At 40.3% G+C, this 27609-nt stretch overlaps 1 protein-coding gene across 3 annotated transcripts; it reads right to left on the reverse strand.

The window, feature by feature from the left end:
• Positions 1-27141, reverse strand: NR4A3 (nuclear receptor subfamily 4 group A member 3). 3 transcript variants are annotated; one of them, XM_085306806.1, is made up of 8 exons: positions 26738-27141; positions 23832-23990; positions 20171-21057; positions 17757-17886; positions 16638-16810; positions 11093-11292; positions 9705-9883; positions 1-2634 (listed from the first exon to the last, which is right to left on the reverse strand). In XM_085306806.1, exons 3-8 carry the CDS (start codon positions 21053-21055, stop codon positions 2372-2374), a joined length of 1830 nt encoding a protein of 609 aa, XP_085162932.1. In that variant the 5' UTR covers positions 21056-21057; positions 23832-23990; positions 26738-27141; the 3' UTR covers positions 1-2371. The 3 variants fall into 3 exon arrangements, with proteins under 3 accessions (XP_085162932.1, XP_085162933.1, XP_085162934.1); XM_085306807.1 differs by lacking the exon at positions 23832-23990; XM_085306808.1 differs by lacking the exons at positions 23832-23990; positions 26738-27141 and having other exon boundaries at positions 20171-23825.
• Between the last annotated feature and the right edge of the window lie 468 nt (positions 27142-27609).

The following is a 27609-nucleotide window of genomic DNA, read 5'->3' on the forward strand; positions in this document are numbered from 1 at the left end:
GCCTCTGAAAAAAATGTTATTCAATTTAATAAGTTTAATTTACATTGTATATGTACAAGAACATTTCTTTCAACCCACAGGTTAACACCACAAAAAAAGGAAGAGGTACTGCTGTTAGAGGAGTGAAGAAACTCTTGAAACACTGTTATCTGAAATAAAAGCAAGGCACTCTCCCTTAACACCTGATATATTCCTGAATTCTGCCTATATGAAGGTATGTTTACACTGAGAGAGCTCTAACGAAAGTAGTGAATTGAACCTGCATTAATTCTTTCCTTTACTGTTGTGACCTGGCCCTGGTTGACTTGCTGATGAATCTGTTTATTGACATGAAGGACAATCCCACAGGTGAGGTGATTTGTGAGAGTATCACAGTTAAGACTGTGGTGTGTATGTCTGTGTATGTGTGTGTATATATATATATTTAGTATATACAAAAAGCTGAAATTCAGTCAAAATATATTTATCTTGCTGGTCAGGCTAGTTACAGCAACCTACAAGAAACATTAGCTTCTCTGATATTTAATTATGCTATTATGTTTGCACATAAGGTTAAAAGTCAATATAAAAAGCAATACTTTTTCAAATATTATCTGCAGGTAAACCAGAAATATTAACTATAATGACTATAAGTCTGTTTCCCTATTGATACTACTATAAATCTTGATATAAGAATAGTTTTTTCATAAAAGCACATCCAAACATAGTAAGTGATAAAATACCAGATTACTATTTGAAAACCATACAGTGACTCAATATCTGGGTTATCCTTTGCAGCAATTAGGAAATTCATTTGGCATCTGTTTGATTGTATAATTTAATTTCCATATAAACAGCATAGTTTAAAAAAAGACAAAAGCTAGAATGTTTAAAGCTAACAAAAGATACAGTGACATCAGATTGACATTCAGAAATTTCCTTAGCAAAATGACCAACAAAATTTTGACTTAATACAGTGCATATAAAGTTTTTTAGAACTAAAATTTAAAAATATTATTTGAATTTAGCAAAACAGGAGCAAGATTTTAATATCAAAGTGCTAAACAGTACTGCCTTAGAAGTCACTGCAAATAAACTGTAAAATAACTCTGCTTGTGATTTGACAGATATTTTATATACAAATGGTTAATAAAAAGACACGCGCGCGCACACACACACATATAGTATATACATATATATATACACACATTATATATATGTATATAATTCTCCAACTGGTGTATCTGAGTCAGTGTGAACACTCCATTTAGTTATTCTGTGTAACAGGGCTCCCATGAGCTGGCAGTCATTGCAATAAATACAGGCAAAGCCATTACAATATACCATGCATACAAACATTTATACAAATAAAGACACTATGCAACAAATTATTTCATATTAATATGGCATCAACAGTATAAACATACAAAAAGGAGTACGAACACGGAATGTTTAAATGCAGCCCACCATACTCTTCCTAGCACTTACATTCATACTATTTTACAAGACTTGCTTGTTCTTTGAAACCACCTTGGGTCTGTTTAATAACTTGTTACTTGTGTTAAATCTAAAACTTAGCTATCCCTGATGCTGACCCTGTAGGCTCCAGTCACTACTTACTTGAATTTCCTTGTCTAAGGAACAACTGAATCACTGTTGTTCCTGTGTCTTCCACATACATTTGTCAGTTAGTCATTCTACATGGAATCAAGTTTGGAAAGCTCTGTCATGTAAGTTAGTGCATGTAATTTTCTCACTTGATTTCTTCCATTTATTTTCATATTAAAATAAATTAGTTAATAAACAAGACTTAGTAAGACAGCACTTTAAAAAATTGCACTTGAACATGGGAGCTAACAGCCATTGTCATTTTGCTATATTTGATTTATATGAAATGTTCAGTTGAATGTACTTTGTTATAAAAAGTGAACTTTTGTTTAGATTGTGCCAATGTACGTGCCCTTGATGCAGGAAGTATGCTAAAGGTATTGTCACAAAACACATACTGCCCTGGCAATTAACTATTTGCTGTTCTTGCTTTCAAACACACAAATTCTTCTATGATTTTATTCCTCATAAACAATGAGGTGTTAAACAACAGATTTAAAACAGTCATGTCAAACTTTTACTGCTGCTAGGATAGCATTGTCCAAAAGTGCCATATTAGCAATTTAAAAAACCCCAAATCACAAAAAAGAAAACAAAGAACACAACCCCAAAACAGTAAGCCAGTAAGTTTTAGGCCTCAGATTGTATAAACAAAGCGCCAGAGAAAACCTCATTTTAGAGCTGGAGCTGCTTTTCTATTAAATGAGGGCAGAAACTTTAGCTCTAAGTCACAATCCATTTGCCTGCTCTGGTGGGCATTTGCCTTTTGTGGGGGTGACTCAACTCAGAAGGGTAAGGTGTCCAGAAACAGCCTGTCAATAATGGAAGGGGCGGGCACCAAATCTTCCAGTTTCAGGTAGAAGATGCGCTGCAGTCCCAGTGTGCAGAGAGAACGCAAGTCAGCGAGAACCCCCAGTACCTTAGGCTCCGCAGACTCGAGGGGTTGTCCTTTGTTTTGGCAACTGAAAGTTAAGTGATCTTTCAAACTGCTTGTGATCTTGTTGCATAGCTCTTCCACTTTCTTTGGTTCTTTTAATCCATGTCGTTCTGCAAAGTGAGGGCACAAGAGAAAGCAAGTCAGCATCCTTCCTCCAAATTGAAAAGTCTCCTTTTCTTCAGTGAGCAAACTGTAACCAAATGTGTGCTTGGTATACAAAACAAAAATGCTTTAAATGTCTATGATGTCTTAAATTGGTTAAATAGTGTCAGTTAACCTTTGTGTCATACAAAATACGACACAGGAATTGCCTTTCTCTTTTTAGCTACTAAAATAAGTAATAGAGATGCTCAACTGTGATTGAAATACTAGTAAAATGAGTCCAGACAGTGTATCTAACATAATTTTCATGATATGAGACAGAATTTAATTGGGCGATTTTCTAGCAAAACTATCACAGGAGGTGTTTTGGAGATTTCCATGCTTCCCCACCAGTTGTGAATGCTCGATAACTATGGCAACCATTATTTATTCAGTGAATTCAAGTGGCGATCGATACCTTTAGCCAGCTCCATCAACACTAGGCTTGGAATTCCATTAGGAATTTGCAGACACTTTCGTAAGAAACTAAGGGCACCTTACTAGCCTTTGTTATTTTGATCAGCTACTGCTTTTTAGCTTATTCATCTGTAAAAGGTTCAAAATAAAAGAAATCTGGAAGTTAACTGTTTTTCTTTGAGGGAGCAATGTGAAAAGTGAAAAGGCTGCTGAGTTATCTATCACAAAAAACTCAATATCCGTAAAAGGAAGAAGAGCTGGGAAGAACAGCCTTTTAAAATGCTGTCATAATGTTAAACACATCCTCAGTTCTTTAAGCTTAAGCACAATGAATCAGATCTGTGATTTAATAAAAGCAGGCTCTTGGCTCTTTACTGATACATAAGGAAAGATAATTCTGAGTTGTTTGCTATTAAGATTGAGTGGATAAATTAATGCAACATTTCTGAACAGTAATCTCAAATAGCTTTGTGGCATTTTTATTTGTCTTTGACTTTGAAATTCACAGATAAGTAATAATTGGCTTCATGGAAAAGTCATAATCATTTGCACATGAAAYAGAATTATACCAGATAGGGCAGTCCAAGAAAATGCAGATCAAATTAATTTTAACCAACTAGACATGGAAAAACAGTGATGGCAGGAGACAAGGAGTGAGTTTTTGTGGAAGTTCTCATGCATGATGCATTTGAAGTTGCCTGTCTTCTCTGGCCTCCCTCCCCACCACTGGCAGCCACATCTCCCCAAGTTTTATGCCTCTTTATTTCAGGAGGAGCTGGCAATAGATACTTTCTTTGTCTAGCCCCCTAACAAACAATGGAGAACAATTTTCTTTACTCCCAGAAGCAGACATAATGCCTGTGCAATGCATAATGGTGCCTACATGGTGCAGGTATCTGTATAAAAACTTTTCCATGCCTCCTGTTACCAACTGCTTTGGTTGATGTTCTTGATAAACCAATAAACCAAGTGGGAGCCAATGAATCAGATCAGATTCTCCAGGGATTTTCACTCATCTGACCCATCTGCAACTCTATTGATGTACACAGAGCTAGCTCCTAAAGAGTATTAATTTGGGGTCAGATAAGTAAATCTGACTGCAGATACATAAATCTCTSGCCAGAAGCTACTGATTCTACCATTTAGTACTACTCTGTACTATCCTGTTGCTGCAGGGCATCATACATCCAGGCAGTAACATCTGCTTCAGACATTGTCTTCACCTTGAAGGAATAAAAAAATCCTAGGCATTCTAAATGCCTTTTTTACATTAAAATATGTCACTGAATATTTAAAGTCTTTCCAGTAAATTCAGTATAGTGTAAGCCTTAACCATTCAGGTCACTGAAAGTAAATACTTAAGTAGATTCTGCCATTAAAAATCTTGAGGGGATAAATATTTTATACAAATCTGAAAAACTGTAGGAATATTTTACTACTAGTCTTCTGGGCAAGTCTGCAGGACATTAGCTTGATCTTGCAGTCTTTCAAGAGTTCCCATCTTTTAATTTGTTTTGAGGTTGTTCCTGGCTGTGTAAGTAAAGATAGCTTTATAGATCTAGAGAGCTGAAACACTAGAATGAGTCCCAAAACTGTTTTTAAAATAGCAGAGTAGATTTTTAAACCGATGTCTCAGCAGGTGTGTGTATTACTGCAGAGTACAGGAAACTTTCTCTAGCTCTTGAGTACACAGCGATGTTGTTAACATTTCAAGTCAGAACTAAGCAGTCTTTGTCTTACACTGTGAAGTTCAAAAGGTTTCATGAACAAATGGTTTCTTAGGTGACTAGCCATGAAACATGCTGATGTAAAATACAGTATGTGCAAAAAATATAGTATTAGTAGCCTAACTTTAAATAAAAAAATCAAAAAAATTCAGGATTAAGACATACTCCATCCTTAGTCTGCTCTCTAGTGCTACAATATTAAAGCACTTTTTGAAAAAGCAGTGTTCTCCCCCACATGAAATGCCATGGGATGGCATTTACTACTTGCGAATGTCTGGCAGCTGAAATTGCCTCACTGGAAGGAAGGGGGTTTGAGTCTCCCTTACCCCAGTCATTAAGGCATCCTTTGAATCTGTGGACCCAGAGAAGGACAAAGACCTCTTTGGGAGCCTTTCTGCTAGTAAATGGCACTGTTTGCACTGGTACCTCAATCATAGTCTCTGGAAGTTAGTATCCAACTCATTTTTTGAGAATGTGCTGCTATATTAAATAGCTCCTTCATGAGATAAACTTGAGGAGTCTTGCATCTAGTTTACATCAAATATTGTAATTTAATAGTTTGGGCTCAAATAGCAAGAGACACATTTTCTTGCCTTTTCTACATAACTAGTCTTACTCAGAAAGACCTAAAGAAAGGCAGAAAGACCGAGTCTATACAGCCACTCATCCTAAAGGGAGAAGAATGAGGCACTTGTGACAAGTAGGTGCACTGTCTCTGAAGACAATGGCCTCATAATCATTTGCTGGCTTCCACAGGATGTTCTTATCCACATAGAAATGAAAAGGACAAGATTTATCCCCAAAAAGGACAGCTAGTCAAAATCAATATATTTTCTCTAACTGATTGAAGAGGTGTATAAATATTACTGTCTTCAGACTTTCTTACAATGGTAATTAAAGATGTGCAGGTAAAGTGAATATAAGATTTTGAACCTTGTGTTATGGAATACCATCAATTTTTGTAAGAAAAAAAAGGTGATTTATGGCAAAGATGCTCTCCATAAACCTGTCAGAATGATTCATCAGAAGCCTTGCCTCTAAAGCTCTGCAAACTTAGCAGCTCATTTTGGCAAACTGAACACTGTAAGATTTTTTACAAWTTTCTCCTTTACTCACATACGATTTCCTGGAATCTCAATGTGTATCTGTGTTATAATTATGCTGATCAGCAAAATCTTGATAGCAAGAGCAGGAAAACCAGTCACCAGCTGAACTAGTCCTTCTTTCCCTAGTCTCTGACATGGGGCAGGCTGGGCAGATTCAGTCCTGCTACCTCTTTGAAGAACACCACTCTTAAAGCGTGTATTTCAAAGTTCCTAAGTATTTTATGGACCCTTTGGCTCTGTACTTTATATCTAGCTGGGTAAGTTTTAGCCTTAAATAATTCTGAGGTATCAGAAACAGTCTGACCGAAAATGCAAGATTTATGTTGCTTACTTAAAATAAGCCTCTTGATTGTCTCGTTTTCAATATAATTATCTGATTTTCTCTTCCTCCTTCACAATCCTCTTATCCTTTATAACTTAAGCCTTCAGCTTTTTGATTGCCTTGTGCACACTTTGTTACACAGCAAGACTGGGACATGACAGATCCAGGAGTGTTCTTTTCTGCTGTGCTCTGTCCATATTCATTCTGCTTACCTTTTGGGCACTTCACGAGGGTGCCTAAGCTAGGAGCGCACACTTCTCAGGTTTCCTCTAATGTCAGTGGAGAAATGGGCATTTTTTGGAGATGATTTAGATTTTAAGTGGATGAATCAACTTCTGGAGGTGCCCTATATTTCTCCATTGACTGTATGAGGTACATAAAGTCCAATGGGCTGAATATGGGACTGAGACCATACAGGATATCAGAGCTTGCCCCATCCTTTAAAAAATCCACAACAAAACACAGAGGCCGTGGATTGCTGTAGAAGGAAAGAGTTGTTGCCTGAGCAAAAGGGTAGGAAAGGATGAGGAGTAAGTACTTCACTTTGCTGCTGACAGTATTCCCCTCAGCAAAGTATGTGTGTGAGTGTGTGGGGGGATAGCAGACAATGCAATCTGGAGATTTTTTCTATAACTGGCACTCCTACACTCCTCTAGTCTGCCACCTGCCCATATGTAGACCCAGCACATGAAGCAGCTATTCTGTAAGATCCTGGCAACAGGACTGAAGGATATATCCTGCCGAAGTACAATAAGCCTCCCTTCCATAGGCCAGTTGGACAAATCCATGCTTAGAGGGGAACTGCAGCAACCAGACTGGACTCATTGCTATTTCTTAGTATCAGTGATGGTGGAGCTGGAATGTAAAGCCCTACAGCAGCAGGATGAACACAAACTCATAATGAATTGAAACCTCACAATGTTCTTCAATGTTCTAGTGCCAGCCTAACAAAGCATTAAAAATGTGAATAAGCCCAATATGTACAGTGGCTTTTGGCTGGTGTGTAAAACACTTAAAATAAACATATGCCAAAAGAGCTTGGCTGGATTAGGGGTAGAATGCTCTGTACTCAGCAGCATCCCACTGAGAGTGACAAGTGGACAAAACAATAATATTATGATGTGGGTACAGAAAGGAAGAGGCAGAGAGTAAAAGAATGAACAAGACAGAGAAAGAAAGCACTAGATGTTTCAGAGTAGGCAGAAATTTGAAAATTAATTAGACTGTCTTTTACATGATCTTCACTGTAATTTCAATCTATATATCAATCAATATATTTTGATATTGTTGGAAAATTGTTAAAACAAGTCATTCAAGAGGCTGATGCAGTATTTTAAAAGATAGTCTGAATTAAGTTCTRGTCTACACTGCAAACTTTAACATTAAAACTTCGTAGGGACTAGAGAAATTACAGCATGGAGCAATTGTACAAGAACACTTGTGATCTGTACAACACACTAAACTCACAGGAATTGTCAATGTGAAACTAAGGATAGAACCTGTCCCTAGACGACCAACATTTTTTTTTCCATGTTGGTACTCTTCCTTAGGTCCATAGATCACACATCCCCACAGAATAAATGATCCAAAGAAAAAGAATGGAATAGAACTTATTGGAAGGGCAGCCAAACAGTGTCTGACTGAACAAAGATTATCATGTTAAAATTCACCATGAGTCTGTAAGGAAAAAAAAATCTTCACATAGACTAGCATTTCCTGCATTCATCTATACAGTTTTCATGATATCCTGTACCTCTATCTATCTCCCCTCAGTCTCCAGGAAGATAATCAAGTACAAACTCCAGCTACTGCATCTATCTAGATAACATACAGTCAATAACCTAAATCAAGGATATGTGCTCTATATATGTGTTTATATAAATATGTSYGTGTGTGTGTGTGTGTGTGTGGACGTGTATACCTGTGTGCAAATATATATATGGAGAGAAAACACTTATCCTTGATTTATAGGTATATATTTACTATATATACCTAAGTATGTGTGAGTGCATGTAGATGGATGTTTATATATAGGAGTCAAAAATAACTCGAGAATGCTCTTTTTCACTTTAACACATCTTTCATTTTGGATTTTTTCAGGAAAAACAAAGSAACTCCACTGAGTTATTCTGGATTTAAGAGTTGTATCAATGAAACCAAAATCTAGCTCTTAATGCACTCTTCACAAGCACAGAAACATGAACAAAATTTCACTGAAAAACTGAAAATACGTTCCAGAAGAAAAAGAGAGTTAAAGCTAAAACAAGCCCAAATGCAGTAAGGAAGTGTACCATGTAAGATCTGAGGCCAAAATCTTGGCCCCACAAATGTGAGCAGGAATTCGGTATCTAATAGTTTTTATATTTGCCATTGGGCGTTTTCCCTCAGTGTTTCCCAAGCATCACCTCATTCTAGGCAGAATGAAGACTGCAGCTGATATTGTTGAGGTACCAACTGCAGACTATAGGATGCCTGAGATGTGTGAGGAAATCAATTCCCATCCCAGGGGAGCTTATGGTATCCTCAGGAAGGTTCAGCTCAAGGCATGCTGGCATGCTTTTTCACCCCAGTGACCCAGATGCACCTCTACATCATTATCTTTTCTGAAATGAGTGTGGGGCTTTCAGGAGAGCTGTCTGCTGTGCTCACTCTGCATTTCCATGGATACCCTTACTCCCAGCTTTGGCTCTGTGGCTGCTTCAACCAGCCTTGCCTCCTAAGCCCAAGGAATGCAGTATGCACTTCAAGGGGCTTTTGTTGTTTCAGGAATGAGGAAATTGCACTTTAAAAAGCTCTGCTTCCCCTGTTCTAGACTTACTAGCCAAGTTTGGCAGATTTTTACATTAGTTTCCTGCTGTTTGCCCCATTAGGCAGAAAGGGTGAAACGATCATGTGCACACCCAACAGTTTTTGTAAAACTGCATAAAAAATCATTTTTCTTCCTATTCGCCAATTTCATCTCTCAAAAAAATGGTACCATGAAGTAGCTATAGTGCTTAGGTACCAAAAGCAGCCTGTTGCCCTTGTGAAGCACTCTCTCTGATCTAGCTATCCCACTGAGAGGCAGGCTATACTATCTGTATGATTTCCAGCTCTTCAGCTACCCTGATGTTAGTACTTCTACACAGAAGACTTAGTCCTCATCGTTTCATTAGGCTTTTCTGTGAATTCAGCAAACATTCTGAAAGCTTTTGTAGGAGCTACACAATTTGGTTGGAGGCAGTTTGCTTTTTAGAGACTATTCCAAGGAAAAAAAAAAAAGACCCATGGAGAATAGAGTCAGATTACGTTTTAATAGGTGTTTGGGAGGGTCTAATGTTACAGTCCACAATTTCAGTATGGTCATTACAATGCTTAAAATCTAGTCACTTCACCTGGAATATAGCCAAACTAACTGAGATTGCTTGAATCTACACTAAAACAGAGCACTAGTATCTGAAGATTTCTGTTATCAAAGGAGCACTTACCTGTAATCATAGTTAGAGCTGATAAACTTGCTAAGGCTGGGATATCAAGGTTAAGGCTCTTTAAGTTTAAGGAAAAGTCTTTAATAGAGTCAAGCCACTCCCCAAATCCACGAAGGCACTGAAGTCTATGAAGCACAAGTCCATTGCAGAATACAAACTTATCCTCAGCAGTATCAGACCTCAAATAAAAAGAGTTTAAAAAAAAATTAATGCATCTTCTACTTTACAGTAAAATGCATAACCAGTACTGAAGTGTCTGTCATTTAAAATCCAATGCATATTATCCTGAGACATATGTGGGCATTCACATCTGACAATAGGCTTCTCCCTTGGGGCAGAAGTACAACAAACAAGCTTCTATGATTGCTTCCTTTGTAGAGATATAAGCCTGAGGTTAACTGTAGCATGTGGTGTAGACCGTCTAATTAGTTAAGATTTTGGTCCTGCCCAAAGGCATAAACAGAGGAGACATTTTACATTAAGTACTGTATGTTTGAACCAAAGGAACACTAAGTGCATGCATTTTGAAGTACAAAACTAACAGTAACTGAAGAAGAGACTCTACAGTGCTCAGCATTTATTTAGTCTCATCTACATTTTTCTTATTGTAAAAACTGATAAAGAAAAAACAATGGAAAATACATACAATAATACAGACCAATGCACAGAACATAATATAGTCGTCTTTGTGAAAACCTGTGTGTGTGAGAGAGATATCACAGCCAAGCTCTCCCCTCCTTCCTCCCCTACTACAATATCCCTGCAGAAAGCAGCATGCAAATGTCATTTTCAACCTGAAGGAACATGGGCATAATTCAATTCTCCAGTTTGGAATTTCCCCAGTTCCCGAAAGCATCTGTAGTAAAATGTCTTAACTAGTGCCAGACTGACGAACAACATCTCACTCTATTAAATGACTTGGTAATAAGAAGAAAAACAATCTGAACAAGATTTTAAAGCTTCTTTATCCCCTTTTAAAGCAGACTATAAAGATGCACATGTGCTAAAGGAAAAGAAGAGAAAAAGAAAAAGCTTTTATATTAAAGGTATTTTCTACAGTTTATACTGATAACTATGATATGAAGCAAACTTGCTGAAATAGTACCTGAAGATCAATTTTGATAAACAGGGAAAAAGAGGATGTGGTATATCAAAGGAAAAGAACCACRTTAGTGAGAACTGTACTCTGTTTTTAAATCCTCTTATTATTTTTTCTGCAGTGTAACACAAATGAAACACTGTATTTTGTGGATGCAGACTTTGCTGATGTTTCATGTTTTTTTTTTTTTTAAAAAAATGTTCAAAGATACTGTCATATTTATTCCTTAAAAACATTTAGATGGATGACCTTTCACATCAGCTTAACAGGAAATGAAATAAATAGTTACCTGATGGAGAGTCTTAGTACAAAGAGCTCCAAAAAAGCTGATTCTATGAGTAATGTCTGATCTTCTTTTGGGAGGTCAATAAATCCAGGGATTCTTTCTGCCCAGCCTCTAGATACATCAATGGAGGCAGTCAGAAGGTTATAGAACTGTTGGACATGTTCTGCATCTGTGCCTGCAGCAGCCTGGTCAGTGGAACAGTACTAAAAGGAAAGCCACAGAAAGCAGTGTTATATGCACTTTGCGGCATGCTCTGAAACATACAGTGTTATCTGCCCAGCAATGCTTCYCTCAATGGCAAAACTGGTGTTATTAACCATAATACATAGGTCTAAATCCATCTACCTATTTACCTATCTACAGGCATTCTGCTATTTAGATGCATATCACCAAATACTTCTACATGTACAGAAAACCTTCATAAATTATGACATTTTACAACTACCTATATACTATTAATAAATAGAACAGAAATCTGGTGGATAGGGTAATTTCTAAAACAATAGAAGAATACTGTTTAACTTATTACAGTTAAACAGTTTTCCCATTGATGAATTTGTCTCAGTATATACAAAATGCAGATTTCTTCCAAAACCTCTCAAACTGCCTTTTATCTGACAGTGACAGAGACATGTAAGATAAATCATCTTTTACCTGACACATGCAGCATCACTTCATTTGAATATAAAATTAGTTCAAAGTGAAATAGTTGCCCCAAAATATTGCTTACTCTTCAAATAGCATTTTAGGTTCTGGAGAACCTATTATGCTGTTGATGTGGCTATAACTCTTCCAGACAACCATTTGACAGCATCAGTTTGCTTAACTTCCCTGTGACTCTCTGACAGCTCCCTCCCTGCTGTCTCCTACTTCCCTGCCAGTGGATCCCTGTCACTTCTGTGACAGTACTCTCTCTCTGGCAGAAAACATAACAGGAGCTTTATGACCTTTGCCTGATTACACACGTAAAAAGTGCTGCCAGTTTTCTGAGCAGGAACTGAATAGTTTGAGATTTATTGTACCAACATCCTCCCCATCAGGCCTCCTGTGGGTTATTTCTGAGAGAGACTTGATAGAAACTCTCTCTCTGTGATGTTCAGCCGAGAAAAGGTTGAGGAGGTCTCCATAGCTGAAAACAGTGTGCACACCCTGCACACCTTGAAAACCACTCTCTATATGCAGTTAGGGGCAGAGGCCATTAGCTTGACAGTTTCCTTAGTCACCCGGTCAAGCATGGAAGCAGAAAGACCACATCTTTTTCAAAATCAATAAAAGTATGCTAGAAGCTTGAGAGGCCCTGCTTACAGGCATGCTACCTCTGCTGCAGATCTCCCATGGTTGCTTACTGCAGCCCAGGAGTTACCTCTCTGCAGAGAGAAGAGGAGAGAGCTGCAAAGAGACCCTGCAGGGTGGATGCCTTAATCATTGCTTGCCACAGCTGGAGCTCATTGCTGCTGGTGGGTAAGGTATAAATGAAAGAGTGTCAGAGACACTGATTGATTGCAAAGCCATAGTAAAGCTGCTAGAAATCTTGGAAATCTCTGGCCACATCTGGGTTGTCAGTACTAGCCCTGAATGAATCTGTTCTGTGCACCTTAACGCTAGCAAAATGAGTTTCTTAAAGTGAGCTACTAGCTACCTCCTGTAGTCAGCTAATGAAACATATGCAGTCCCTCTGATGAAGTTCACGTGGGGACAAATTCTGCTCTGGCTACTTGGAAGAATCCTGTGACAGCAAAGCAATTGGAGGCAAAAATAGGGAAAGGATGAGGAGCAGCAGCAGCAGATGTATGTGCTGCACTGTTACATGTTTAGTTCTGCATCTGAATGATGCAGTGTAGGGTGCTTGAGCAATATGAAATAGTACTCTGGCTGCTGGACTGCAACAGGATGGGAGCACTGTGGTGACTAGTAGGCAGAAAAATACTGTATGTTTTTGCAGAGCCTTTGCATGTGCTAGACCATCTTATAATGAAGCTGTGGAGAAAGCTAATACAGTGTCAGTGTGAGGAGATGAGCTTTTCTTATTCTTGGCCATCTGCTTCTGAAGGCTCTGGGAGGTCTGCTTCACTATGCAAGCCCTGAGCTATAGCTCCTTCTTTCTATAAAGGCAAATGGAATGGGTTGTTGGGAATCCTTGCACAGGTACTGCTAAGGCAGGCAATAGTCTTGATCAGAGTATCAGCGAAAAGGAAGGGAAAGAGAAGGAAAAGAAAAAGATAACACTCTAAATTTATCAGAGATGTAACTCATCACAAGTCAGTCTAATTATGCCAGAGATTAATTTGTTCCCAATATTTTTTWAAAAAAATTCCTATGGTGTTAATAATACAAAATTTTAACATTTTCTAACAAAGTTGAGTGCTGCATTCTATCACATGACTGTGAATGCTACAGTACAGTATAACCCATGTGGGACATTAATTAAATAGAATGCATCTGAAAAAAAACCTGTATCCTATATTTATTATTACTGTTTAGCCCATGAGAGCATTTTTAGCAGAAAGTTAAAAAATATATGGAATTAATATTTTTTTAAACTGCTGTGATGTGTCACTGCTTGCTAGAAAAAGTTAGCACTTACAAAGAGTAGCTGAAATATTTGCTTGTAACAGACTTACAAGTATGTAAGCAGCCATAAATAGCATGCATGTCTTATGCATAAAATCAATGACTTTTTTCGTGATTATTCTGTTAAGAAGAACTGATATTTGACCTGACTTCTGAACTAGATAGCTGGTAAGTCTTGGTCAGGAGGCTGCAGTATGGGAGGGCTCCATTCTGCCCTTCTTAACCTGCCTGTGCAAACCAGAGGCACTCTGGGAGAGATCCAGCAGACAAAGCTCTCCTTTGTTCCCTTGCTCAGAGGTCCTTTAGGAATTAAAGGATGGCCAGCTTTTTCTCAAGGAGGAGTTCCATGGGAGGAAGCAACATTAGTTTATATGGTATATTTAAAGAGCTTCCAAGAACCTGATGTTGGGGAGAATGATAGTACAATCTCACTCCACCCTTGCCTGCTTTTATCAGTCCTTCATAAAATGCGATAGCTACAAAATCATAAAAACAATATCTCCACAGTCTTAGAGAAGAAGCTATGCTTGTTTTTCAATGCATCTGCCCTTCCTGTGTGAGAAACCCTTATATTTGCTTAGTTTCTGGCTTGGGGGCTGTGGGAAGGAGGCAGATTATTATCTAAATGCTGCATTCTCCCTCCAAAAGGCAACTTCTGCCTGAATAAGGACTGCAAGATACAAGGTCTGGTTCTCATCTCCCTTCGTTCGAAGTCTAAACGCATGGAATTGTACCAGTGAAACAGCTGTGAGACCCGATTATGGCCCTTGGCCTTTAAAGAGTTCATAAACCAAATTCTCTTCCTAGTGATTTTTGAAACCAGATACCTAAATATACCATTGCTGTGGACTGGTAAATTAAAACCAATGCTTAAAGGAAGAGTAGCTATGTTCTGAACAGAGCCAATTCCAATGTGTTTTGTTTTAAAATTCCAAGGATATGCAATTTATTTTAGGATTTCTTTGGGTAGGTCATTGGGTTGTTTTGGAGGGAACAAGTATTACATTCCTCTCTGAAACTCTTATTGGTATTTTTACAATAGTTGAGAAAACTTTACGAGGTACAAACATGAAGACCATTCCAAGCACTACGGTCCTGGCTACAAAACTGGGTTCTCAGATCTACTGATCTGTACTGCATTGCAGGGTCACCGCCGATCTGAATGTATCTTTATTTAGTCTTCACAGGTATAGCATTCTTCAGACTTATTTTAGCATTACAATGCATTTGCTACATATTTCATTTAGTTAATATCAGTTTTTATACATTATTAATTCCTGATCTCCCTGAACTTTTTAAAATAAGCACAAGATTCATTAAGAACCTAGCAATCTATTAATTTATTTTAATATATTTTTGTATTTTCAGTACTGCTAAGTCTAATAGATTTTTGTAACTTTTGTTCTTAAAACAACAAAAAAACACCTTGGATATTAAGATGTCCCAACAGCCAATCATACATAATCTTGTAAATACCAAGTCTAAGTTAATTTATCATCAATTATATGCTTTCTGTAATATTCTGCAGAACTGTTAACTACTTACATCTAAGGCTGTTTTCTTAAGAGAAATGATTACTGTAGGATGAAGAAAAAAGTCATGTAAAAATGCATAGTGTTTATTCTTTTTTCTGTAAATGTGAAAGAGCTCTACATCTTTATATAAACACAAATAAATATGTTTTGATGCTGCTTTCATGCACTGGTTTATTATGCTCAAGTAATTCTGTGGCATACAGTCGATTTCTGCCCAAGAGTACAATGAGTCACGTACCTAGGTATTTGCAGAATGACCCCCTGAGATATTTTGGGTGGTTAAAATATGTTAAAATATGTGTAAATATGCCTAATGCATTCTCCCCCTAAAAAGGGTGTCAAGTAGTAATCAACTAGATTCCTAGTAATAACTTGTAAAATTGTACACTTAAAGACTAGCTTGAAGAAAAGATATTACAGCATGCTTATAATTGCCAAATGATATATGTAAATATATTTTAAAATAGAACTATATCATTTTATATATTTATAATAAAATAGTTTTCATTATTTAATATTACTTAGAAACAGGTGATAAACTGCTAATGTAGATGTTGTCTTAGTACTGCTGAGATTTAATCATTTTTCATTAAGAGTAAGTAATCTGATCATGCTTTTCCTTAGCTGGATTTTTTCTTTTCATATATCAATCTATCTAAAATACATATTTAACATGCCATTTCAGCATTGTATTTTAATAACTACAGAACAGTCTTATATACTTGCAAAATAGCCTACAAAAATTTAACTGCTGAATATACTACATTAAAGAAAAAGGGTACAAAAAACATACAATATCTGATAAAGCTTTACTGATTTAATTTTTTAGAATTTCAATTCAAAGATTTATTTCACAAATGTGAATAATACTTGAGAAATATCCATGCTGGGGTATTCAAAGCCAGAATCTATTCCTGTTTAAAATAGTGGTAAAATTCCAACTGATTGCAATAGAAATGAGTTCTAGACAGCCTGTTTGCTTCAGTGACCCAGTATTACTTCACACAACCTTTATATTTGAATACCAGAAAAGTGCTATTAGATTTTAGCCTTTACAAACTGGAAATTGAGATCTCTGACAAATGAGTCCCACTCCTGAGTTTGTTGGATTAATCAATTGTATTATAACTGATAGTGTTTTGGGTAAAGCCTCTTGCAAGAAGAGTGCTGTATTTATCCACACATTCTTGCATTCACTCATCTGTGGAATATACTGTGGTTAAACTTAGCTTTCAGACACACACACTTGTAGTCACTAATGGTACTTGCACCTCCTTTCAGTCACGTCCACCTACTCTGAATAAATGTGGCTGGCTGTATAAATTTCTACTCTTATCTGAATTTTACATTTATTTTCATTTTATCAAACTGGTTGTTAAATGGAAATGCAGTGCACAAATCTCTATACAGAAAACAAAGAAAGAAAGAGAAATGAGACATACTCTTGAGTAGTCAAGCTCCCTGGGAGTGGAGTCCGTTAAAGCTCGTACAAGGGCGTTCATCATGCTGATGGGAGGAGAAGGTGGTGAGGGCTGTGAAGGTTCCTGCTGCAAGGGGCTCTTTGGTTTGGAAGGCAGCCGACCTCTTCTCCCTTTCAGGCTATCAGTACGGACAACTAATTAAAAAAGAAGGGAGTCAGTTGCAAAGACATCAGCAAACTAAAGAGCAGAATGAACATCTGCTTTTCTTATGATGGCTAGCTTGGAAAAAAAAGAGAGAGAGAGAGAATTCAATTTCAATACATGCTATTGGTGCCTTTAAATGCAAAGAAATACAAATGATATCAAAATTACATCCGCCTTATGATGATAAGCAGTAATGTAACTGCTTACTTAAAACCCTGCTGTATTTCTATTGCTCCTGGGTTTTTTCAGCAAATGCCTATGTGCCTGTATATATGCGCACACAGATGCTCTACTGCTGAAAAAAAGCTGAGCGTGAAACACAGATCTTAATAATACTCATACACATTTTATATGGAAGAATCATTCATTCAAAGTAATTCTGGCTTTCTTAAAGCATTTGAAAAATATGGTCACTATATAGGTCATATTATCCATGCTAGTAGCTGCAATGGGACTATTCACACAGTGTTACTCACATATATAAACATTTGCAGAATTGGCACCAATGAGTTCATCCTATTTCCATTTAATTTAGTTGCAAAGTTACAATCGGCTTATGGGAATGAAACAAGATCCTATGTATGTAAAAAAATGAAATGCAGCCCCTCTGAGATAGTACACGGTAACCAACAGCTATTATTGAACACTGTGCAAAGTTAGTAAAGGAGGTATTTTGGCCACCATCAAATTRTCCTTCCATGGCCTTGCTGTTCTTGAACCCCAAAAGTCTAAATATGATAACCCTGCTGCCTGGATTAAAAGGAAAAGTTTAGTACGTTATTACACAAATTCACATTTTGAGTGAATTTGTTAGAAATAAGTTAGGAATTTCATCACTGTCAAATTCATCATGAAGACAGCCATATCCACACACAGCCATATATTCATTAAACATAATATTTCTGTGGTTGGAATAATAATAGCAATATTCCTTACCTTCTTTAACCATGCCAACACTGAGACACTTCTGAAATCGGCAGTATTGGCATCTGTTACGACGTCTCTTGTCCACTGGACAGTTTTTATTTGCGAGACAAACATATTTTGCATTTTTCTGAACTGTTCTCTGAGAAAATGCAACACAAAAATAGTGAATTGATAGTTTCTTGAACGACTTAGAACCTGACAAAATGTATTTTAATTACAACATGAAAAGCGACAGTGCAATTCATATAATTAGATAAAATTAATTTCCTAACACACTAGCCTGCAGGAAAAACAATTTTATTAGTATTAGCTGCTGACAATGAAAATCATCTAGGATTGTTCTGAAGCTAGTCTCTGGAGACAGGCAACTTGGAATGATAAAATCATATCTGAAATTACCAGGTCATCGCATCTACCTTTGGGGATTAGATTATCTCCACTTTTAATATCCCTTTGGGAACAATTTTCTAGTTGGTTCATTCCCTTGATTATTGCTGACCTTATTAAAATAAAATCAAAATGATCTGTGATGTACTTCTCCTGCTATCACTATTATTAGTCAAACATCACAATGACTGGTTCGGTTAGCTATTAAAATCATCAGGGAAGAATATAAAAGTACCAGAAACCCTACCAACGGTATTCTGGGAGACTAACCTGACTTGCAGAAAAAAAACAGATAGAATTACACTGTAGTTACATACATTTAAATAACTCTAAAAATTATTTAAAGACTATGCAGTCAATTTAAAATTTGTAAAAACATGGTAAGTGTTGAAAAATATATAATAGAAATTAATGCAAAAATTTTATGTTTTTATTCTTAAAATCAAAGACACATCAGTAAATAACTTAGCACAAAAAGCTTAATAGACATCATAACAAGAACAAATCTATAAGTTTGACATTCGGTATTAAATCTTCCACTGCAATTAAATTAATGGAAAAATGTTATTTCATAATTTGTGTTCCTTTTTAAATAAGACAGCTTCAAGGTATAAGAGACACAGCAAACATCATTCATTGTTCTTTAAAACTGAAAATTGTACATTTCTCTTGAAAAAAATAATTTTGCAAAATAAGCTCTAGATCCTGCTTTGAATCTAAATTAATAGGATATGCTATTGATTTCCACTGGCTCAGGATTGGGCCCATAAWAGCTGTTGTTTGCAGGTTATTTGTGTTCCATTGGCTAATTACAGTTAAATAACAAATAAATTTTACAGGAGTTTTTTTTTTTTTTATTTTACCATGTTGTAAAACAATTATTATTAAGTAATGTTAATAGTTCTACGTGCAATAAAAACAATGTTATAAACCCTCCCTCCTACAAGTATTTTTGAACTATTTTTATTCCTATCACACTTGGGAATTCTTTTATCAAAACAATGGCGTGCCCACTAGCCCTGCAGAAAGAAATTTATCATAGCAAATCCAAATTTACCAAATCTTAAACCTATTGAGCAGAATTCTGCCCCAACCCTATCCCAAGTTTTTCGCTTATTTCTAAAAAAAAAATATTGAGATCTAAACTATATCTATTGAAAGAAAATGATCAAGCACTCAAATATAAAAGCAAAAGGCAACTACTCAAATCTTTAAAATATAAGCACAAAGATTCCTCTAAGAAACTGCTTTATGTAAATTATCAGTCTTACCTTTCAGCTTCAAAATCTTCTAACATATAAAGCTAACATGGAGACACTAAATAGGGCTTAGTTAGTGCTATGCTAGGTACCTCCAATTGATGAGAACTCACATGGTTCCTAAACTGAAGAGCTATAATGAAGCACCAACCACATAAAATTATGAATATTTGGGTTTATTTCATGCATTAAAGCAGTCTCATCCTTACATTGTATTTATAGCCCTCCTCACCTGGATCTTCCTCAGTGCAACAAATGGCACTATTACCAGCAGCTAAAATATTAAACAGCCTTAAAGATTTCTGCATTTCTTATCTCATTTAAAACAAGGTTTAATTTAGGTTAGTGGCTGAATAAAATCCAGCTTGTCAAAAAGATAGACTTATTCCAGATGAATTTAGCTACAAAATAAATTTAGTTAACAGCTTAAGTGGATACATTCCTAAAGACACCTCTGCAGCAGGTGACCTGATCTCCATTAAGCAACACTGATAGAGTACAGACTCTGTTAACACAGTTTAGCACTATGGCTGTTTCTCAACTGAGACTCTGGCTGATCATTTTGTTCTATGGAGGGCTTGACTTGGCCTTGTAAATGCATTTACCCTTCCTCACCGAACACCAGGGCTGGTAGCTCTGTGCCCTCAGCGCTGCGCTACCCTGTGCCAGCACTGCCACAGCCACAAGCAAGCAGTGGTTTGGTGGAGGCAGGTGCAGAGGGAGAGAAGCAGGAAGAGGACCAAAACATGTGCACCGGTGTGCATGCTGAGCTCTCACCTTGAAAAAGCCCTTGCAGCCCTCACATGTTCGTACGCCGTAGTGCTGGCAGGCAGCGTTGTCCCCACAGACGGCACAAGTGCCCTCCCCGGATGAGGAGCTCCTACTGGGTGGGGATGGGAGGCCACTGCTGCCACCGCTGCTCTCACCCATGAGGCCAGAAGTTGCTGCGTTGAGGCCAAGCTGCGAGAAGGCTAGCGTAGCTGGTCTTTTGGCCAGGGGAAGCCCATAGGAATGGGTCTCCATGGCAGCCTGGCTGGACGTGGGTCTGTCGGGTCCCAGGGGCAGACTCAAGGAAGCAGGGTCATAGCACATGTGGGCACCTGCTGCTGGCGTATGGGGGGGTGAATGCTTGAAGTGAAAGAGAGGGAAGCGCGGAGGCACAGTCTTCATGGGGACAGCATCCATGAGGTGGCCAGGAGGAAGGCAGGTCTGTGCGGGTGGCAGCGGGGGCTCATCCCACAGGCTCTGGTGAGAGGGGAAGCCAGGTGTGGTGGGCGTCGAGGGTGGAGATTGTTTGAAGTACATGGATGTGCTGGGCATTCCCTCGTCTGAGGATGGTGGCAGCGACTGTTGGTAGGAAGAAAGCCGGGTGTCTTCCATCTTTATGAGGGGCCTCTGACTGGAGGAGGAGGCAGATTGCATTTGATAGAGGCAGGAAGGCTTGAGCTCGTAGCTGCCGGAGTAACCCTCCATGAAGGTGCTGAAGCTGGGAAGAGAGGTGGTGGCTGTAGCAGTGATCTCAGTGCTACTCAGGTCCATGGTCAGCTTGGTGTAGTCAGGATTCATGATCTCTGAGCTGTACTCTGAGCCATATGCGTAGGTCTGAGCTGCATAATTTGAACCAGGCGGTGAAGGACTATACTGCGCTTGCACACAGGGCATATCTGCAAGGGCAAAGGGGGATGTTAACAACCAGGCACTCAGGTGGCACTTCAGACCCTTGTTAACTTCTTGCTTAGGAGCTTTCCCACATTTCACAGAGCTCAGTTAGACACACAGCTCTCGTGTTTGCTGGGACATGGGAAATATAAATTAGCTTTGAGTCCTTGTCTTTCAATAAAAAATATGTACTAGGATTGACTAAATATTAGGCATCCTGCTCTCATTTAGTCACTGGAGCAACTCAGATTTATACTAGTGTCAGTGAGAGTATAATCCATCTCAAACTGCCCTAGATCTGCTGCTTAATATATACAAGTGTCAATGAGAATTAAATAAGTATAATGAAAACAGTATAATGACTCTAAATCTATCTCTATATGTGCACAACTGTGCCATAAAATTTTCATGAAGGGTAAACTAGATTATCAAATGCATAATATCAGAAATTACATATATTTTAAAAAGAACAGCATCTACAGTGTATGCCAGGTCAGAGAAACAACTCAAGTCACAGTATTTTCCACTTAGGACTTGCAAACATCAATTTTGCTTACCCAGCTGTGGACCTTCAAAGTGCATTTCTGGTCAGATAATTATTCTAGGTTGGTGTCTAGCTAGTTGATGTCTAGCTAGTTGATGTCTAATTAGTTTTAAGTTTACGTGTGGTATGGCATTCTCCTAAAAAAAAAGTGGGTGGTACACTGTATCCCCAATTAAAAAAAAAAAATAAGGAAAAAAGTATGTCATATTTCTGTTTCTCTCTCTCTTTTTTTTTTTTTCTTTCAGAAAGCAAGGTTTAGGCTGACAATATAATTGTTTTTCCATTAGTCATAAAAGTTAATGTGGTTCACTGATAGCTGGAATGGTTGTAACAACACAATCACTACCTATAAAGATTTGTGTTTTTCTTTCACATTTCCTACTGTTCTGCTTTCCTTTGCTGCTCACAAGAAATAATGGACCAAATTCTGCAATTCATTTGAGGTTTGCTTGATTAAACTGTTAGATTCTAGCTCAGAATTTGCAACCAAAACTAAAAGCGCATAGTGAGTTTCAGTTCCACGACACAGGAATAAAATACATTTTTTCATCAGTTAGTATAAATTCTCTTTTCAAGAGAACAGAAAATAAAGTAGTATTTTAACTCATGGAGAAAATGTGTATCAACATTAAATGTTTATTTGTTCCTAATCATCGTAATTTATATTCCAAAGGCACTTGTTAAGCAATTCATATAAAAAAACTGCATTAAAAATATGGCTTTTCTCTCAGTAATTTAAGAACCACCTTCACTTTTAAAGTACTAATTTTAATCTGTCATGCAATAATCCAACTAATTTGTGTTAAATCAACTGCTTTGCCGACAAACATATCTAAACTAAGAACCACATTTCAATTATCGTACCATCACAAACTCTTCAGATCTTTCTTCTTTTCAATAAGAAAAAAAAAAGTGAGAGAAAAATAGTGCTTTTAATTTTCAAAACCGCTAAGACCTTTCTGCCTGTAAATCCAGTTACTTAGATTAAAAAAAAAAGAAAAAAGAAAAAAAAAGCAGGACGGACTGTACTCCTAAACTTCACCTCTCAATCTTATTTATATATTTTCCGTTATTCTTGTTTTTACTATCAATTTCTGTACATGCTATTCAATGTACATAGATGTTATGCCAACTCCTATTACTATAATGCATCAGTTTAAGGACCGTCTGTTGAAGTATGCTGATCAGTGCTTAATCAAATAAAAAGAGGAAGAAATTCCTTCCCTGCACCTCTACTGAGAAATGACTGAGAAAAGCAACTGAACGAGCAGACAGATAACGCCACAAATGGACGTTTTCATACACACTCCTGGGAAGGAAAAAAAAAAGTCTTTTTGCTTGCTCTGGAAATGAGCAGGAGTTCAGGAGAACAGATCTTTACGTTTTTTTTCTCCTAAACAGGGTATGCTTCTGAGCATAACGGGGTTATATCACAGAATTCAGTTCTAAGTGGAATAAGAAGCAGAAGTCTAAAATAAGACAGACCTGTGGACCGAAAAAATATCGCTGCCGTAGATATCCGTTGCGATCTGCAGGACTCCTCCTACTTCGCGCTCTGCTAGCGCATTCAACCGACTGGTTCTAAACCCTACTTTTCCACTTAGGGTACTAATATTAATTACCCTGAAAAGTAAACACCTGGGATTTTTTATTATTATTATTTCTTTACCCAACGATATTTGAAAAAACACTGCAGGCACATTGAGAAGTTGTACGTCATCACAGCCAAAATGAATGATTAAAAAATYAGGGGAGAAACATTCAGATCTATTATCCCTTCTCAAACCTTTGCAAGAGCTTGACAGAAGAGATGCACAGTTTAACACGAAGTAAGCAATGTTCTTCATAAACACATTAACATGCCGCCCACTTGCTTCCAATTTGCTCCTTAAATGTTTACAGATCTTTGGTTTGGAACTTTCAATTCCTATGTATTCGGTTATGATACGGCTAAAAGTGTTACCAAACGCAGACATTTTCAATGACATGAGTTCTAGATCCTTTTCGGATGTGAATGCTCTGCCGCGCCGTTAGAGTCAAACGGAACGGCAGGGACCAGAGGTGGCTACGAGAGGTGGGAAGTGTAGACACAGTTGCAAGTACTTGCAAAAGGTGGAGATCGCGGCAGGGCAAGCCCTTTACAGCCCCGTCTGCGCCTCCTGCTCCTTTCCTCCCGGGAGAAGCCGGGCGGGCTCAGCCACTGTGACCTCCGTGAGCGGCGGGGCAGGGCCTTACCTGGAGGGTATCTTGCTCGCTGAATGGTGGGGCTGGGCGTCCGGCCGGAGGAGGCGGCAGCGGGATGAGCGGGCGGCGGAGTCCGTGCCGGCCGGGAGCTCTCCGCGGCACCGGAGTGGGAGCCTGGCCTCGGTGGCGGGCGCTCTTCCGACCCGGACTCTGGCAGGTGGCGGGAGAAGGAAGGGCACGGTCAGGGGGAGCCGGGGGTGGCACGGGGGCAGCACCCGCCCCTGGCGGCAGAAAATGCCCCTCTTCCCCGCTCCCTCTGCGGGGGCACAGGACGACCAGCGCAGCGGTGGCTGTCCCTCCCCCACCCCCCGCTTGTCGCACAGCAAGCCCCCACCTCGCTCCACAGGAGAAAAGAGAGACACAAGCTGGGAGGCGCGTTTTCTGCTAGCCCCGCTCTCGCTCCCTCATCACACAAAAGGAAGAAGCACCGGGCTGGGAAAAAGGAACGGGGGAAGCGGAGGTGCCGTGTTCTTGCTCGCTCGATTGTTTTTCTGGTAAGGAGCGTGGATTGGGGAGATGGCAAGGGGAGAGCTACCCCCCGGGCAGAGGTGACTCCAGCTGCAGGGCAGCATCTCCCCGAAGCCGCCCTCGCATCCATTGGTGCGGCGCGCTCCCTGGCAGCGTGGCCGCCCGCGGAGCAGGAAGTTTCTTTTTCGGCGGGAGCAGGGGGAGGGAGGGTCAGAAGCAGACTGAAAGTTTTTATCCAAGGTAGTGACTAGCCGGAGGGACGGGACTTGAGGGGTTTCCTACCAGTGCGGCCAGTCTCCAGCGTTTGCCGCCCTGCCGCCCCGGGGCGGCCCGGCCCCGCCAGGGGGCTCGGCCCCAGCCCCAGGGCAGCTGTGCCCCCTGCACCGCTCGGCGGCGATGGAGCACCTCACCGCAGGCTAGGCAAGAGGCTGCCGCGCTCCGGGCACTTCATCCCATAGAAATGGTCTGTCCCGGGCCGCCGGGGCTTTCGGTGCCGCCGCGCTGGGATCGGGTGGGCGCTCACCCCGCGCAGGCGGCACAGATAGGCGGGGGCTGCACTGGGAACCTGCCCCGAGGCCCAGGAGCTCCCCTCGGGCAGCGCCGACAGCTCTCTCACCCACCCCTGCGCTCTCCGTCTACCCCTTGCCCCTTGCCTCCTAATCCCGCCCCAGCTCCAGGGATGTTAAATGATTATTAGCTCATCTCTTTCTCTCCTGCTGGTTTTGTTCCCTCCCTGCTCTCGGGCCAAGCTCCTTGTGAGGCTGCTTCTCACAGTGCTCTGAGCGCCCTAGGGCTCCTCTCCCCCCCTGAGCCGGCGGTTACCTAGAGACATTCACTGCGCTTTTAAACATGCAACACCCCTCCGGACTGCAGACGCCTGAGCCAGGAGCACAGAGCCTTAAGGGCTGTAAATTAGGAGGAAATAACTACCCTTGTCAAAGCTCTTTTCTTCCTCCGTGCACTTTACATTCAGCCCCGAGTGACACTCCTCCCCACCCTGTAATATGAGGAGGAAACCGTGAAATACTCCATTGTGATTGTGACTTCTTCAGTCGAATTTCGAAACCTTCATTTACCCGCGAGGGACCGCGAAAGGGGAAGCTCCATTCAATTAAAAGTTTCAAGCTATATTTCCACGGCTGGTTAGCTCGTGATTTTTGGGAACGCTCCGAGCCACACGGTCGCTCGAGCACATATTCAGGAGCTGGGACGAGCTTCACCTCCGAAGAAACTGTCTAGTCTGCTTTAGTCCATTGTTTTAACGGGGCCTGACTCCAACATACAACAGTCTCCACGGAGGAAAGAAAAAGAGGGCGAAGAATGTAATCAAGTAAAGTGGGTTGGATAAAAGTTAGCGATTCATTTCTAAACTTTTTTTTCCTGGAAAAAACATCCAATCCCAACGCACCAAATCCCCGACAAAAACCAGCATTTTCCACCTTTTCTTTGGGAAATTTTCTGGCGTGAAATCCATCTTTTAAAAAACGCAAGTTAAAAAATAGATTTATTAGCTAGTGTTACGAAGGTGATCCATACGTCCGCCTTAGACCTCTGCCTAAAACCTATCGCAATAATGTAGTCGCGATAACCGTCCCCAATATAACACGACGGAGTGTCTGTGCCTTATCGATTCTTTCCAAGACTGAAACTTTTTTCCCAGCCATTAAGACAATAATGTAAGCGAAACGTTTACACAGCGAGTCAGGCAGACTGCAGTTAAGTCTCTCCGTACTGTAACACACGTGCTGGATCACTGCAGCCTATGATTACAATTTCTGACCTCCAAAGGGAAAAGTGCAAGTTTCTTAGGAACAGATGCCAGGCAGACGTGCCTAGCAAAGATCCCGTCTCATTTCAATACAATATGCCACATTCCAACAATTACCTCTTTAGCAAGCTCTCCAGGCTTCCTACGGTCTGTTCTCTCCTCAGGACAGATTAGATCAACCTGCCTCGCCGTCCTTATTAGACAGCTCTAACTTGTGCAAACAAAACCAGCTATTTTCCAAGCACAGTTAAAGGAAGAAGACAAATTACTGCCATTCATCACAAGCGCTGTAAACTCCCCGCCGCCGCCGGCAGCATCATTTCCATGACAACAACTAGCAGAAATACCTTAGTACCGGCTGGGGCTTTATTCCACTAACCCAGCTCTCCTGGCTGTGAAGAGCGGCGGCGATGGTAGTGCTATGGGCATAGGAGGGGGCAGAGCTGCAAGGGAGGCTCGAACACCGAGTAGCAAATGACCATCCACACGGGAGAAAAAGAGAGGTAAAGTTTCCGCTAGAGCCGCGGCACCTCGGAGGAGCCACCCCGAGATTCTTCACACACCGCTGTCATTTCGCGAGCATCTACCCCAGCGGTACAACTTCTACCGAGTCCAAACACATCACATTCTCTCTCTCTCTCTCTCTCGTTCATATACGTACTTGATTGCTGTGGAGGTTCCGTCTTTACATCTAGTTTGTAAATGCCTGTCTCCTTAAATGTGCATGTAGGCGCTGTCCAGCGGCAAAATTGTAAAAAGAAAACCCCAGAGACTCTTGGTGGCTGCAAATCTGGAGGATGCGTTATCCCGAGTCATGGAAAAGGATGGCAAAAGCTTGAGAAAGCGGGAGCCCGTTCCCGCCGCTGCTTCTGAGTAGTAGCGCGGGCGAGACGAGGCGCCGCCACTGCTGCCGCAATGTGCCTTTGTCTGTGTGCGCGGCCGCGGAGAGAGCCCGGTTCCCGGGCCCGTGTGCCCGTGCGAGCGCGTGTGCTCCGCGGCGCCGCCGGAGAGGAAGGAGAATCCTCTCCGCGCTGCTCGCCCTCTCCCTCGGTCTGAACGTCATTTATGCGAGAGGAGCCCTAGCGGCCTCTCCATAGAGCGGCTGGAATGCGAAACGTCAATAGTGACGCCATGGGAGCCTGACGCTACTGACCCCCCCCCCCCGCGCCAGTCTGTGCGCGCCGCTCCCGCCGCACCGCGCAGCACCGCGCCGCACCGCGCAGCACCGCGCCGGGAGCGGGGCGACAGGGAAGGCCGGCCTGCGCCTGGGGCCGGCTGCCCGCGGGAACCTGCCGAGTTACTCCTCAGGCGGATTAAAAAAAAAAGAGAAATAATATTAAGAGCGATTACGTTGTGACGTTGCTTTGCAGCTGCGGCAACTATTTAGTGGCCCGGCTGAAGGGGAAAAGAGCTTCGGCTGGCTAATTAGTGGCATTTTCAGGATGAATTATTAAAGACTATTTATTTTCTCTTTTCAACTTTCCCGTGCGCAGGAGCAAAGAGCAGGTCGTGGGAGGTCGCGCTGTGAGCGGA

Source organism: Rhea americana, unplaced genomic scaffold (genome assembly GCF_003343005.1).
Source record: "Rhea americana isolate MKP2758 unplaced genomic scaffold, rheAme1 scaffold_248, whole genome shotgun sequence".
NCBI lineage: Eukaryota > Metazoa > Chordata > Aves > Rheiformes > Rheidae > Rhea > Rhea americana.